At 33.0% G+C, this 15,135-nt stretch overlaps 3 protein-coding genes across 4 annotated transcripts; 1 reads left to right on the top strand and 2 right to left on the bottom strand.

Annotated features, from left to right (window-relative positions):
- Positions 1-373: 373 nt before the first annotated feature.
- On the bottom strand, positions 374-2,859 carry CIA30 (complex I intermediate-associated protein 30). Of its 2 annotated transcripts, XR_012409030.1 has the most exons (5): positions 2,802-2,859; positions 2,031-2,656; positions 1,782-1,967; positions 705-1,721; positions 374-624 (listed from the first exon to the last, which is right to left on the bottom strand). XR_012409030.1 is itself a non-coding variant. In XM_073960837.1 (4 exons), the coding sequence occupies exons 2-4, from the start codon at positions 2,511-2,513 to the stop codon at positions 1,491-1,493; spliced, it is 900 nt and encodes a 299-aa protein (XP_073816938.1). In that variant the 5' UTR covers positions 2,514-2,656; positions 2,802-2,859; the 3' UTR covers positions 374-1,490. The 2 variants fall into 2 exon arrangements, 1 of the variants encoding a protein (XP_073816938.1); XM_073960837.1 differs by having other exon boundaries at positions 374-1,721.
- Positions 2,860-3,455: 596 nt separating this feature from the next.
- Positions 3,456-5,146, top strand: LOC141389388 (dehydrogenase/reductase SDR family protein 7-like). Its single transcript, XM_073960836.1, has 3 exons — positions 3,456-3,958; positions 4,016-4,481; positions 4,673-5,146. The coding sequence occupies exons 1-3, from the start codon at positions 3,644-3,646 to the stop codon at positions 4,870-4,872; spliced, it is 981 nt and encodes a 326-aa protein (XP_073816937.1). The 5' UTR covers positions 3,456-3,643; the 3' UTR covers positions 4,873-5,146.
- LOC141389385 (probable cardiolipin synthase (CMP-forming)) lies at positions 4,925-8,188 on the bottom strand. Its single transcript, XM_073960820.1, has 5 exons — positions 8,000-8,188; positions 7,113-7,815; positions 6,838-7,053; positions 6,640-6,775; positions 4,925-5,423 (listed from the first exon to the last, which is right to left on the bottom strand). Exons 2-5 carry the CDS (start codon positions 7,707-7,709, stop codon positions 5,302-5,304), a joined length of 1,071 nt encoding a protein of 356 aa, XP_073816921.1. The 5' UTR covers positions 7,710-7,815; positions 8,000-8,188; the 3' UTR covers positions 4,925-5,301.
- Between the last annotated feature and the right edge of the window lie 6,947 nt (positions 8,189-15,135).

Below are 15,135 nucleotides of genomic sequence, written 5' to 3'. Positions count from 1 at the left end.
TTTTTGCCCATTCGTTCGTCGATTTCATGAACGAAGACACAATTTGGTTTTCATAGCGGTTGACGTTTTTATTCGTGTGGCAAACAAATGAAAGCTTCTTATTTTCGTAATTTTTTTGGTTTTCGTAACAAAATCAGACGAACGAAAGAGTTGTTAGAGTTGTTAAATCTAGTGAACTAGTTCAGTACCATAGTTCGTTTGCGTATGATTTATTTTATTAAAACAAAGAGATAATATACCTCATTCGCAGTTCGTTCATGGAAACAACCGGTGTCCACTGAACTATATTTTGAACTAGGTCGTTCAAACGAACTAGATTTTAACAACTCTAGAACGAATACGTTTAAAATAAACGAATGGAAAAGGCCCATCGTTTTGAATGAAAATTAAATAATTTATTTATTTATTTTATTTTAGAAACAACTTTACATTAATTCAAAGCCATCTGGCCAAAAAATTGATTTAAATCATATTATATAGATTTATGAGTAATAAATGGCACAAAACACACGAAAACTGGAAGGGAATGCAATTTTATTTATTTCCATAGAAGCACACGCGTATATGTACATCCGTTTCTTCATATTATCACAATTATTTTTGACAAATTTGATTACATGTGGCCTGTTCCCGTACTTTATAAAGTGGTAAAAGTCGTAAAAGTTGTAAAGGTCGTAAACGATTTTCATATAAATTTTGTGTACGGGAACGCAAAATGTGTAAAAGTGGTAAAAATTGTAAAAACTTTTTAGTTCTGGAACAGAGCTATGTTTTTCTTATTTTTTTTTTTTTTGTTTTTCATCTGTTTATCGGAGTTGCCATCAAGTAACACATTTTACGTGCAGATGCCTATGCAAAAATCACAAAATAAGTATCATGGAAACCCTGAAATATAAAAGCTTTTATGAAATAGACGAAAGCTTTCAGATAAAAACGAATGGTTCGTAAAATTTTACAAGAACCAAATTTTGAACGTATACGTTTTAGTACGAACGGTTCGTGTGACAGGCAAGCATTTTTACAAAAACACCCTGTAAATCCCTACATGCAACAAACGTTCAATATAGGACCACCTTAAAACTTTCACAAACAACCCATGGTATGGCCAGCAAACTGTAAAAGCGCATTGTTCGGGTGAGAGGTACCAGAAAATACACAGAAGCAAGGCCTTTCCTCAGAAAAAAGACAACAATGTTGCACTTATTTGTCTGAATAATGACCGTACAAATTAAAAATCTACGAAGTTAAATGTGTGGCTAGGTCCGCTACCGAACAAATGCTCTGTTCATCACAGTAAGTACATATTAATATTTTGCCAATACAGTTACTGTTATTAGCTTAAAAATTCTACCCCTTGTTATTACTCATAAAGAATTAAAAATAAATCACTGTTATATACAAATAAACCCATTTTTTTAAATTTGTTTTTAACATTTCTTTACAAACAATAAACTATTTTTACCAAAATAATGTCGGTATTGTTTCACAAACTATGTACCAACAATATACTTTGGAGTTGTATACATTTCATAGGCAAATTCTTCATGGTGGCTAGGATCAAATTCTAGACCAACATAATCAATTTCTAAATTAAATGGACCATCCATGCCATTTTTAGCTGCAACAGAAAAACCAAAGTGGGTTATGCGATTTAATTGTATGGCCTGTTGACGATCTTGTACACGACCCTTAGATGAGTAGAAGAATTTCGAAAAAGGTATCTGAAATAAATATACATTTTATTTTACTCTATTTGCGTTTATAAATATTGAGTGTCTTACCTTTGCAATTTGCCAATGAGGTCCTCCACGGGTGTATAAAGCATAGTGGTAAACATCATTCCACATCAAATCGAAATAACCTTCACAATGAAGATTAATTAAATAGCTGCGGCCATCACCACGTACTTTTAAGACCAGCATATTATACTGACTCCAATCGTAGGTTGCTTCACGCTTAAAAGATTTCTGTGGAAATAAAAATATAAAATTATTCCCTAGAAAAATAAATTTTGTTTCTTTTTAACTTACCCTAACTCTTTTTGTTCTTATATTGGCATAACCAGTCCTTTTTATAACACCATCCTTAATGTGTTCGGAATTTACTACACCATGAAAGAGTCCAGCTCCTGAATTACTTAATTCTAACTTGGCTGTACTTTTACCCTCATTATGATCCATATCTGTGGTTACAACCCATTTGTCTAGCGAAGATTTATCTTTGAAATTAAAAACAATATCAGTTTCTCCGGGACGAAAAACCAACAGTGGATCTGATTCAAATTTTTCTTTCATTTCTTCTTTCCACATACTAATTTCACTTTTAAGTTCTTTAAGTCCCTCCATTATCATTTGCTTTTTTGATGGTTCCGGCAAGGCTGTTTTATATCCAGATTTTTTCTCACGTTCCCAAAACGTCTGACATACTTGTGTCGTATGTAGAAAGGCAGCTTTTTCGCCAATGCAATTGGGCAGTAATCGTAGGGGAATACTGACACGTTTTAAACAAAACATTTTATTTGAATTTTCCGTGAAATTCCAGCAGCAAAATATTAAATTTCCAACATCACGCTTTTATTTACAAACAACACAATAACGTAACCACACAGGTAACGAAGACTTGCAAATGAAAGTGGTCTCCGGACACAGGAAGACTTCTGTTGGGACAAAAACATTAAGTAAATGTATCAATGAAGGTTTTATCTATGATACTATGATTATTTTAATCGTAAATTAATACATAATTTATAATAAATAAGTAATAATTAATTAAAACAAAATTTTTCGACTTAAGTGAGCTACCTTTCAATTGTTATTCGTCACCGGCAGTTTCTACGAACAGCTGTTTTATTTTTGCAATACAATATGTAAAAACGACCTGAAGGTGATTTATACTACACAATTTATTAAGACGTTGTGTCGTGGTTACACTGTTGTGCGTTGATGCATTTAATGGGAATTCCATGATTTATTTGACGTATACGCTATGGAATTGACATTTATAGTGTAAACACAACTTTAAAATAAATGTTATGTTCCATGATATAAATAAAAAGTTAGATCGAGATGAGGAAAATTCATAGTATATTTGAAATTAGTCCCGATCCAAACTATTACTCTGGTGTGGACCGAAACTGAAATTTTGACATGAATTTTTGGGTTTTTTGGGAAAACATAGGAGTTCAAGAAACTAGTGTATACGGTTTTATATGATTGTTAATTTTGCTTTATTGTAATATTCGTATGATACTCTTAAGGCCTCGTCACATAAGATGATAAATGAAAGTTTTTCATCGTCGAAATACTCAGTAAATTTGGTTAGCGTTTATATGTGTTGTTTGAGATGACAGAAATGAGTTGGTCTTGTCAGTTTTTCAATTTGTAAAATTACTGACTGAACAAACATTTACATCGAAATTATTGGGCTGTGGAACATACCTAATATGCACTTGACAGACACGGCTGTGTAAACACGGCTCTTTGGTGTACATACTTTTTAATCCCTCCAAATATGTCAAAACAACGACGTTTTTAATGTAAACAAATCGAGTTTATTGATTATATTTCGAGATTGTCTCTTTGTGGTATTGTTACGAAAAGGTTCAAAGATCAGTAATTAGTAATATAAACATTCTAAAGATAAAATGGCCTATGACACAGTGGGAAAATGTACAGCACCCTCAGGAAACGGTGATTGGAATATTTTATATTGGATATTGGGAACGATATGTATGCCGGTTGCATTACCATTAGTTTTGCTTAATTTATGGAGACGTTCTTTGGTGGCTAAACAAAGAAAATGTTTACCTGGTAAGGTAGTACTCATAACAGGAGCTTCTTCAGGTTTGGGAGAAGCATTGGCTCACGTTTTCTATAAAGCTGGTTGTAAGGTGATATTGGCTGCTCGCAGAACAGATGAATTGGAAAGGGTTAAGAAGGATTTATTGGCCTTGGAAGTGGTAAGAGTAAATTGAAATAAGAAGATAAAACTATTTATGTGATGTTTTCTATTATAGGTAGGCACCGCTCATCCACCCACAGTCTTGCCTTTAGATTTGGCTGAATTAAATGCAATCCCGAAATTTGCAAATGATGCCATTGCTATACATAATGGTATAGATATTTTGATTAACAATGGAGGGATTAGTGTAAGAGCTGAGGCTATTACAACCGCATTGGATGTTGATTTAAAAGTAATGACAGTCAATTATTTTGGAACCGTTGCATTAACCAAGGCTATATTGCCCTCAATGGTTAAAAGACAAACTGGTCATATTTGTTTTATAAGTTCGGTACAAGGAAAAATTGCATTGCCTTATAGATCTGCGTATTCCGCATCTAAACATGCTTTACAAGCATTTTCTGATTCTCTGCGAGCAGAGGTGGCATCAAAGGGATTAAAGGTAACATGCTTTAGTCCTGGCTATATTAAAACACAGTTGTCCATGAATGCTTTGACAGCATCTGGAGAGAAGCACGGAAGTAAGTATTCGGGTATGTTCTGAGACACCCTTCACGCCTCAAGCATTTTGTTCGAAAAACAAGCATAAATGGGTGAATAAAATGATTGAGGCGTGAAGTGAGAGGTGAAGTGCGTCTCAGAACATACCCGATTATGTAATGAAGAGAGTCTGCATTTTTAAATATTTAATCTAATTTATATACCATTACAGAAATGGACAAAGCCACTTCAAAGGGCATGTCTGCTGAAGAATGTGCCACTAATATTTTAAAATCATTGCTGGCCAACGAAAAAGACGTTATTATTTCCGATCTTCAGGCCAAAGTAGGCTTTTGGTTACGTTTTGTTTGTCCACCTTTATACTTTTGGATTATGGAGAAACGAGCCTTGTCAACAGCTAAAGAGGAATAAAAATCTATATACAAATATATAGTCCATTACACATTAACACAATACACAAATATTTATATTGTACTAAACGTAATTTCACAAATTTTGAAACTTTATTAAATAGTTTGGTGTTGTTTCTTTTTAAATAACAAAAACAATGTAATCAGTTCTTTTGAGAAGAAATTTGTTAATCTATGAAAAAAAAAACTAAAATCAATACAAAAATAACTTTTCACAAAATGGAAAAAATATATATTAAAATAGAGCACATTATATTCAACAGCTGCTAATATTATAGTCGAGTTTATTATTTTCATTATTATGGTTGCTATTTCTTTTCAACAAGGCGTCTATATTGCAAAAGGAAGCATTCGATATGTTCAACTATTTATGACGATTCTTCCTTCTTCCCATCCCCATCACAAATTGTCTCACTTTCAGCATCAACTTCTATTTCTTTGGAACATGTTTGCTTAAAATTTTAAATGTATTCTTATCTAAGATATAACTTAAGGCGGCAGCTACCGTAGTGGCACCAGTCAGGTACCACAGACCATGTAAGGCAGTGTGATCTAGAAAAAAAGAGAAAAAAGAGAAGTTTATAGGAAAAACATAAATTTAGAGGAGCACCACCCGGATTGTCAAGATATTTTTATTATTTTATTTTAATTGGCTGGCTTGGGAACGGAGTAACCTACTGTTAAAAGATCATTTGCAGCCAATATCCAGTAGGCAAAATTCAAAACGATCAGCCTATCACCTGGAAAATGGTTAGCCACAACAGTTCGGGAACGGAGGACTAATCGTCGGGTTGTCAATATATAAAAATAAACAATAAAACAGGGATGTAGTGGCACTGAACTTCCCTCAAACCCTTTTTATATCGAGCAAAGTGGAAAGTTGTCTAATAGAGTTACCAAAAAATCCTTTTTTTTAGAACTCCCCCATCAAATTTTTCCCTTGCTAATATAGCGATATTTGTTTCCATAGTAATTTGTATGGGCCAAAGGTGTATTTTCAGAAAAATTCTCTAAATGTTACAATAATTATGGTCCGATTGTTAACCATAGTATTGTTCAACGAATTCAGGAAATATTTACATTTTATTAATATTTTTTTTTAGTTTTTGCTTTGAATTAAACAGATTTTTACCATCTACCTTCTTAAAGTTCTTTGAAGAACACATAGGTTTTCATAGATCGATTTTTTCATTCACGAGCAAATACTCGATCGAATCGATTGTCGTAATTAGGCCCCAGTTCATTAATGTGACTAAAAACGATTTCTACAATAAATTTGAAAACCGGATCGGATTTTGATATATCTATATAGTGGCCAAAATACCCAAAAGCGACCAAATATACATATTGGAGCTATATCAAAATACGAAGCGTTTTTCGAAATTTGCTGTAGAAATAGTTCTTTAGCAAAAAAAAAAAAAAAAAAAAATAGGTCACTATTGTCTAAGGGATGGAACTAATAGGAATTATAAAATCATTGTTACTGGAAAAAGAATGTACGATTTGTCTAGTTTCAGTTTAAGAATTACACGAGACCCCTTCAAATGTCTACACCAACTGAGAAATTGATACACAGATCCAAGAATTTGTTAGGTCACTCCCCCTGTAAGTTCTCAAATTGTATCGAACTTGATATTTTGTCGATAGACTGCGATTTAACACTTCAACCTTTAGTCAGATGTAACACTCGATTAAGCCTACAGACTTCCCTATGGAATTTTCTAAATATATCGTAATTAAGACAGCAAAATGGCCGAAAAGAACTTACCTAAATATCCCCACATTGGTGCTCCTAAACTAATGCCTACGGCTGATAATTGCACACCAGTATTAATTTTACTAATAAGGGTCGGTTCCAGTTGAGCTGTAACATGGGTGGCATCAAAATAACGGGAGAAGGTGCGCTATAAAAATAAATGTTAACCATTATATATCCACGGTGAAAATATTTTTATAAACAACTTACTGGGGGTGGCAAACTAATATAACGTATAACAAATCCGGCAGCAATCAGAAATACATCACGAAACAGAATTGTACCGGCCAACCATAGAGGCAGTAAATCACAATAGCCCATTGAAATAACCAATGAGCCCATAAGAACTTTATCCGCGGCAGGGTCTAGAAAAGACCCAGCCTTACTTGCCTGGCTTGGCCATCTGCGGGCTATTTGCCCATCAAGCTATAATAAAAAAAAACATTAACACCAAAACATAGCATTTCAATTGTTAACAAACCTACCAAATCTGAAATACCAGCCACAACCAATAAACTAATGGCCAATTCATAATTACCATCCACTACCACATAACCAATGTAGGGCGACAGAAACATACGTCCCATTGTCAACATATTTGGAATGGTCATGATGTTCTCTCGCTCGACCTCTTCCATTTTTTCACGTACCCTTTGCTGGACCTTATGCCTAGCCTCTCGAATATCTTCGGCAATGACATTTTTACGCTCAATAAATGATTCCCGTTTCTTGTCAATGGCATCGCGAATATCGTCGGCAATAACATTTTTGCGCTCAATAAATTCCGCCCGTTGCTTATCCAAAACATCCTGCAACATATCACGACCCTTGAGAGTCTTCATGTGCAGTAACTGTTTTTTACGATCGGCGTACATACGCAATGTGGCCACATCCCAATTGCGATATTGATTAACATCCAAAAATGAAATGCGTATAAATCCAGTAGCTGCTGCATAACGATTTAAACAGTTCATAATTGCATTGGGCATATGGGAATTGCTGCCAGGTGAAGCTAGTTCGGTAAGATTTTTAAACCCACAGCCTCGACGGGCTACTTGGCGGAAAACTGTAACGGGCAACATGATTGGGTAATCGTTGTTTCGTTTGCGGAATCAAGGGTAAATGTAGTTTCAGGTGAAATTCTTCTTACAAAAAGGAAATAAATCCAATACTTTGCTTTAGCTTGACCTAGGAGAGAAATTCGAGAAGGAAAATAATCTAATTAGAGAAAGTACGGAATAATAACAGATCATGTTTATAATAATTTCCAGTTGTTTCCACAAGTCTGCGACCACCAGTCAATACAGTGTGACTTTTGAACCGATTTTAAAGTTGTAAATTATTTGTTGTTTACCACGCTTGTTTTTATTACCATTTGTAAATATTTGTAAGGAACGTATGTGTGTTCTCTATGTACAACTACGTCCTTGAAATATATAGACCAAAATAGTTTTAATTTTCACCGAATTATTTTTGTCGGTCGGTCTTTATCTTTCAGCGGCCTGTCAATTTGAAGTAGATTGATGTAGGTTGATCTTTTATTGACAAATCTAATTTGGGTAGGGATCTAAAAATCTTATAGAGTTGTATAGATCCGGAACGAACTAGTTCAAAAGAACTACTTTCACAAAGGAACGCGCAAAATAATAGCATATAATCGATAATTGCAATTATTTTTTGTGTGTTCCCGTGCTTTTTTAATTGTAAAAGTAGTCAAAGAGCGAACTGTGGAAAATGTGTGTAGAAGAAAAAAAAACTGGAACAAATATCAAATTTGGCAATCAGAAGCCGGCACCCATATTGCTAATTGTCACACCCATGGTATGAGTAAAGAGGTAGATTTAAATGAAAACAATCTATAGAACCCTTGTTTTTCCTGGATGCCTAAAACATCAAAATTAGTAAACACAAATGTTCTGTTCCTTTACTTTTGAAAATGGTAAAACTGGCAAAAGTAGCAAAAGTTGTAATCTACTTTCATATGAATTGTATGGTGTCTGAAGTAAAGGAACGCTTTTCGAGTAAAAAGTTGTAAAACTTGAAGATTCTAGCACGTAAAGGAACAGAGCTAAAAGCTACAATTTGGTTTGTTTACAATACTATTTTTGAGCATTTTATAAAAAACGCGAAAAATGAATGAATTGTCAAGGTTTCTCCACATAATCGAGTTGTGGATATGATAAAATGTGTGTTTCAATGCAAAGCTGACGAATTTCTTCAATACAAATGTCCTAAAAACCATTTTAAAAATCATTGAATTCGATTCTTTTTAAAATTGTTTGGCATATTATTCAAACAGCACACACACATACAGAAATTCTGTATTTTTTTTTTTGACTTTTTAGGAACAGTCGAAAGAAAAAAATTAAATTGACAGAAAGCTTTAAGGTAGAGTTACATTAGGCAAATATTTGCTCCAGCGACCGGTATTGTGCGCTTACTGAGAGCATGGGAGCATAAATTCAATGTATTATTAACACTCACTTGATCTCAGTAAGCGCACAATGCCCGTCGCTGGAGCAAATATTTGCCTAATGTGACCTTACCTTTAGCTAACCTTTCTTATTAAACCATGGTTACACCACAAAATTGGTCGTTTAAACGCCACAAAAAATGGTTGCAAAAATTGACGTTAAAATCGGATATTTTTGTGGTTTTTTGCATTTTGTTATAGTATTGTCTGCTATCTGTCATTCCAGGCTTATAAAGTCCCGGTCCACACTAGAGTCAATTTCATTAACAAATTTCATGAAATTGGGTGTTCTTAGGTTGAATTCCCCACTACAGCAATTTCATGATTTTAATCTACTATCTCTTACTCTTATGTTACACGCTAAAACTTTCATAGGAAACTTTCCCATTATTTTGGCGTTCTTAGGTCGAGTTCACCATTACAGTAATTTCATAAAATTACTTTTGTATGTAACTCGATCTATGAACGCCAAAATAATGGGAAAGTTTCGTATGAAAGTTTTAGCGTGTAACATAAGAGTTTTTTTGCCATTTTCGACTATTGATGAAAAATTTACAACTTTTACTACTTTTGCCGGTTTAACCATTTTCAAAACTAAAGGAACAGACCAAATATTTTAAAATAACATTTGCTCTGTTCCAGAACCTGCAACATGGTAGAATAAAGTATAGGTAGGCCACAGCTAACAGCTGATTACAATTTTTTTTCTTTTTATGGCCTAATCTGTCAAAAGCAGGGTTGACATTTTGTGCTGTTTTTGACATTATGCAATCATAAAGGTAGATGTATCGCTGAATTGTTCCAACAAAAAACTTCTGCTGTAACCATGGTAGAATAAGAAAAGGTAGCAGCAATACACAGCTGACTGAACTGGGTTGTAACGTTAGTGTCAAATTTCATATGACATTTTATACATTTATTTCTATTTCGATGTACATTAGGGACATATATTTTTTGAGAAAAAAATATATCATTCGGAAAAAACCATTTCCCAGAAAGACTTCTTCAATGATATGTAACCTCCTCCAAGTTCGAACGATAAGCCGCGCAGTAAATCACCGCTTGTAGAGGCGATACAACGTTTGTTAATATGTGAGGTATTTTGTTAAAATTTAAAAAAATAAAGCCCTAATAAACATGTGCTTCTTTGATTTCTAAAACAAAACATTGAAACAGCTTCTCCTTTTTCTATGAATTTCCAGCGACCCCAAACTTTTCTGCAAGAATTCTACTTTCTGCGAGAATTTATGCATTTAGTGGAATGATGTGGAAACATAAAAATTGAAAATGTAACGAATTTTCATTCATGTTTTCCAAAATATTCAACCAAATGTGAAAAATTATTAGTTTTTTAAATTCCAATAATTTATAGACATTTCCTTGCTTTGTTTACAAATACAACTGGCAGTAACTTTACAAACAAAAACAAATTCCTTTGTGGTTGTTGTTCGAGTTGTATTTGTTGTAGTATTAACTTTACCTTGTATTTGTTCTACCATGTGCTGTAACACTATATCTTAAAATTGAAAACAAGGACAAATAATGTGTATTCGCGTGGCACAATAAAATTGTTGATTTTTTAGCAAAACTTACGAATGAACAGTTTATCAAATATTGATATTAATTTAAATTTGTTCCATAAGTACGGGAATGTAAAAATTACAATTTTTGTAAAAATTCTGCTGACATTTATCTGCAAATCGGATGCCAGCAATCACGATGTCAGATTAGCCAAACTTGTCAAGTAGAAAATAAGTGAATGACATTTTTTCATTGTCATAAGTTTGGGAAGAACTTTTGATATTTTTGGAACACCTTTTCTACAAGAATATTCTGGAGCCTAGCTAAAGAAATGTTTTTACACTATATGGCACTTTTAACATATAAAAAGTGAAGCTCTAAGTTCCATATGTTTTTGTAATACGGGATAGCTATGCAGGTACATATACCATTATTATTGTACCATGCCATTTGACGTTTTAAGCCATGGCTGCAGGGTAGCATTTCTCAGTGATTTTCATACCTGGCCTACCTCTACTTTATTGTACCATGACCTGCAAGAAGCTACTATTTTTTACTACGATAACATTTTTCCTTTATGTTATCGAAAAAAATAGTAAATTATTTGGTCTGTTCCAGTACTGCAAGAATCTACTAATTTTCACTATTTTTTCGATAACATAAAAGAAAAAATGTTGTCGTAGTAAAAAATAGTAGCTTCTTGCAGGTTCTGGAGCAGAGCAATTATTGTCGAACTTATGCCTTGTTCATACTAACCCTACGTTTATACATGACAGGACAGTAGAGTTCATGTATTGATTGTCAAAAATCCAAAACTTGCCTGTGTGACGTAGGCGTCCAGACAACTGCAAAAACAGTTGTAAAATTATGAATGAAAATCATCGATTTCTTTTTGTTTTCCGTTCACATATTTTGTTTCTGTTCATGTTATTTTGTTTTCAACACATTTCAATTATCATCTCACATATTTTTACAAAAAATGTCAAAAATTTGTTAACCTTACTGTCTCTGAAAATATGATGGACAGCTGGAAGACAGCCGACAAATGTATGTATGTGTTAGTTAATCAGAGTTGTATTTGAAGACAAATTGTCTGGTGTAAACGCCTAGTAATAGCTGGTTTATACTTATGCTCCGAAATCAACTTGATTTCACGAAATCCTGAAATGCATCCCGTTGTTTACACTAATTTTTTGTTGATTTCAAACATATCACAATAATCAAGGTAGATGCATATGTGCAGCTGATCGAACATGATTTTTCAAAACATGTTTTTGCAATTTTATTTTGTCGTATAGAAATTTACTGCTTTATTTCGCGTAGAACTGCAAGAATCTACAAAATTTTACTATTTTTTGGATAAAGAAAAATTGATATCTTAATAAAAATTGTAGATTCTTTTAGGTTCTGGAACAGGCATCATATGTCATAATTCCTGTGTATAATACTAACAAATGTACAACAATTTTGATTGATAAATTGTCTGTTCCAGAAATGCAAGAATCTACAAATTTTTACTATATTTTTTTTCTTTTGATAACATAGAGGAAAAATTTTTATCGTAGTCAAATTTTGTAGATTCTTGCAGGTTCTGGAACAGGCATAAGGTTGTGTTCCAGAATCTGCAAACTGGTACTACATGCATTATTTTTGTCACGTTTTGAGCCAGAAACGCGTTCCCGTACTAAACTCGCACTTTTCTTTAAACAAATATGGAGCAGAACATGGTATAAGTAAAGAGGTAGATTTAAATGAAAAAAATCTATAGAACCCTTGTTTTTCTTGAATTCCTAAAACTTCAAAATAAAAGCAACAAGTGGGTTTGTTTACAATCCATTTTTTGAGCATTTTATAAAAATCGCGAAAAATGAATGAATAGTTAAGTTTTCTCCACATAATCGAGTTGTGAATATGATAAACTGATTGTTTCAATGCAAATCTCACCAATTTCTTCTATACAAATGGTCTAAAAACAATTTTAAAAATCATTGAATTCGATTGTTTTTAAAATTGTTTGGCATATTATTCAAACACCACACACACATACACAGTTTGGATATATTGTTTTGAAGTTTTAGGCATACTCGAATGAAAAAATTTAAATTGACAAAAAGCTTTGGCTAACCTTTCTTATTAAACCATGGAGCAGAATAAACATTTCTGCTATACAAATTCGGCTTAGTAGAAACTAGCAGCTTGTTTGCAGTCATCTGATTGCCTGATACGTTGATTTTGACATTTCTGCTAGAGTTTTTGGGATTTCTGACATTTTTTCGTTCCCGCACTGTTTGAACGAGTTTGTCTAGGACATTCTTTTTTCACATTTCGCTCATTTGCTAATTTTACGATGAAAAAAGTAGGGAACGCAATGAAAATTTAACATTGTAACAAAGTAATTTAATTTTTTTACTTTGTTTACAAATTTTGATATTACATTTTTTGGTTGCAGCAATTCGCCATCCACCTTGTTTATTGTGCTACGTGAAAAGTGTTGCAACTTTTGGTACTTTTTTTAGGCAAAAACAGGGTTGTATATCATGAGTACTGTGATTTCGATGTTGATTTCGCTGAAATCACGAAATGAGATGATTTCTTTTTTGTATGCAAAATCATGGTAAATTAAGCTTGATTTCGGGCGAAATCACGAAACGATGCCGAATGTAAACCAAGCATAAGGCTAATTCGATATCTATTCGTTGTTCGAACCCAAATTACAACTCTGTTCCAGAACTAAAAAGTTTTTACAATTTTTACCACTTTTACACATTTTGCGTTCCCGTACACAGAATTTATATGAAAATCGTTTACGACTTTTACAACTTTTACGACTTTTACCACTTTATAAAGTACGGGAACAGGCCATACGATATAATTACTTCATTTCGCATACAAAATATTTGAGAACGAACATCGATTTTTGTACATTGTTCAATTTAAATTACTCTCCAAAGGACGATAAAAAATGTCCCATCTCTAACAAATGAGAAAATTTATCGAAATAAATTAATTTTGACAGACAAAATACAAAATTTAAAAATATATGAAAAACCCAAACATTTTTAGAAAAACTGCAAAACATGAATGAAAAGTAAAAGGTTTAACGACTAGTATACATTCAAAACATAGCAAATTTTGTCTCCTCTTTAATTGCAGTTGCATATCTTGTCCATCGTTTCAAATTCGCGTACAAATTTAGAAACAAAAATCAAAATGCCTGCCAGAAATTCTGTATACCAACAAATTATTTTGACAGGTCCCTCTCGTTAATTTTGAAAATAGAAAAATTAAAAAAAAAATGACTGAAAACTTCGCAAGTAAAAAGTATTTGCAAGTACTTGCAACTACTTCTCATTACTCTTTTACTGAACAAGTTTGTTATCGAACAACATTTTGTAAAAGTTTGTACAAACTTTTGAGTTATCGCACAGACCTAATATAATTTAAATTAAATAGATATCTGAAAGACGGACAAATATTTTTTCAGTTCATTTTGTCATTTTCGACTTTTGATGAAAAATTTACAAATTTTACTACTTTTGCCTTTTTTACTATTTTCAATATTACATATAAAGCTTTGTTCCAGAACTAAAAAGTTTTTACAACTTTTACGACTTTTACACATTTTACTCGAAAACCCGTTCCCGTCCACAAAATTGTAAACAAAAATGGCGCTGAATGGCGCTCTCTTTAAAAACTTTTTACTCGACAAATTTGAGCGTGTAAAAAATAGTAACATGGTTGCCGGCGTCTGATTGGCTGAGACGCCGACTTCGACATTTTCCATTTTTCCGTTCCCGAACTATTTAAAAAAACGTTTGTGTGAGAAAACATTTTTTACAGTTCTCTCTTTTACGAGTTTTACTATTAAAAAGTACGGGAACGAAGCTTATGTTAGACCACCTGAGCCATCTGCCGATGTATAGTGGCAATGGAAATGCCCCATCTAGAGTTGGTCAATTGAACGACCTAGTTCACTCTCGTAATTCAAAAACGTATGAGTAACATAATCCAAACTAACGTGAGATAATAAGTATACGCATTTTGTTCAAAGAAACGACAGGTGTCCATAGAACTAGATAGTGAACTAGGTAGTTCAATATAGTTCTATTTGCACGACTCTAGTCCCATCTTGTTATATTACCCTGCGTTTACACATGACTGCACTGTTGAGTACACGTAATGCTAAGTTTACATTTACGAAATCCACTCGATTTCAACTGTCAATTCCATAGCTCAAACATCAAATGAAATCTCATCTGGATTTCATTTGACGTTTAATCTATGGATTTGACAGTTGAAATGGAGTGGATTTCGTAAATGTAAACCAAGCATAATACTTGCCTGTGGGAAGTAAAATTATGAATGAAAATCGTGAATTTCATTTTGTTTTCCGTTCACATATTTTGTTCTTCTTCATTTTCTTTTGTTTTCAACACATTTCAAATATTATGTCACTTATTTTTACAAAAATGTCAAAAATTTGTTAACCCGACTGTCTGTGAAAAAATGATGGA

Source organism: Musca autumnalis, unplaced genomic scaffold, assembly GCF_047663935.1.
Source record: "Musca autumnalis isolate F117 unplaced genomic scaffold, ASM4766393v1 scaffold_1, whole genome shotgun sequence".
NCBI classification, from domain to species: domain Eukaryota; kingdom Metazoa; phylum Arthropoda; class Insecta; order Diptera; family Muscidae; genus Musca; species Musca autumnalis.
This window is presented reverse-complemented; position numbering and strand designations above follow the sequence as displayed.

What these genes read in the sequence shown, in the direction of transcription:
- CIA30 (XM_073960837.1), bottom strand. Translation starts at nt 2,513, where the DNA reads ATGTTTTGTTTAAAACGTGTCAGTATTCCCCTACGATTACTGCCCAAT. An exon ending in TAAGAACAAAAAGAGTTAGG is followed by an intron (nt 1,968 to 2,030) that starts GTAAGTTAAAAA and finishes TTATTTCCACAG; the next exon opens with AAATCTTTTAAGCGTGAAGC. An exon ending in CTCATTGGCAAATTGCAAAG is followed by an intron (nt 1,722 to 1,781) that starts GTAAGACACTCA and finishes TATTTATTTCAG; the next exon opens with ATACCTTTTTCGAAATTCTT.
- LOC141389388 (XM_073960836.1), top strand. Translation starts at nt 3,644, where the DNA reads ATGGCCTATGACACAGTGGGAAAATGTACAGCACCCTCAGGAAACGGT. An exon ending in ATTTATTGGCCTTGGAAGTG is followed by an intron (nt 3,959 to 4,015) that starts GTAAGAGTAAAT and finishes TTTCTATTATAG; the next exon opens with GTAGGCACCGCTCATCCACC. An exon ending in ATCTGGAGAGAAGCACGGAA is followed by an intron (nt 4,482 to 4,672) that starts GTAAGTATTCGG and finishes ATACCATTACAG; the next exon opens with AAATGGACAAAGCCACTTCA.
- LOC141389385 (XM_073960820.1), bottom strand. Translation starts at nt 7,709, where the DNA reads ATGTTGCCCGTTACAGTTTTCCGCCAAGTAGCCCGTCGAGGCTGTGGG. An exon ending in TGGCTGGTATTTCAGATTTG is followed by an intron (nt 7,054 to 7,112) that starts GTAGGTTTGTTA and finishes TTTTTATTATAG; the next exon opens with CTTGATGGGCAAATAGCCCG. An exon ending in ATATTAGTTTGCCACCCCCA is followed by an intron (nt 6,776 to 6,837) that starts GTAAGTTGTTTA and finishes TTATTTTTATAG; the next exon opens with CGCACCTTCTCCCGTTATTT.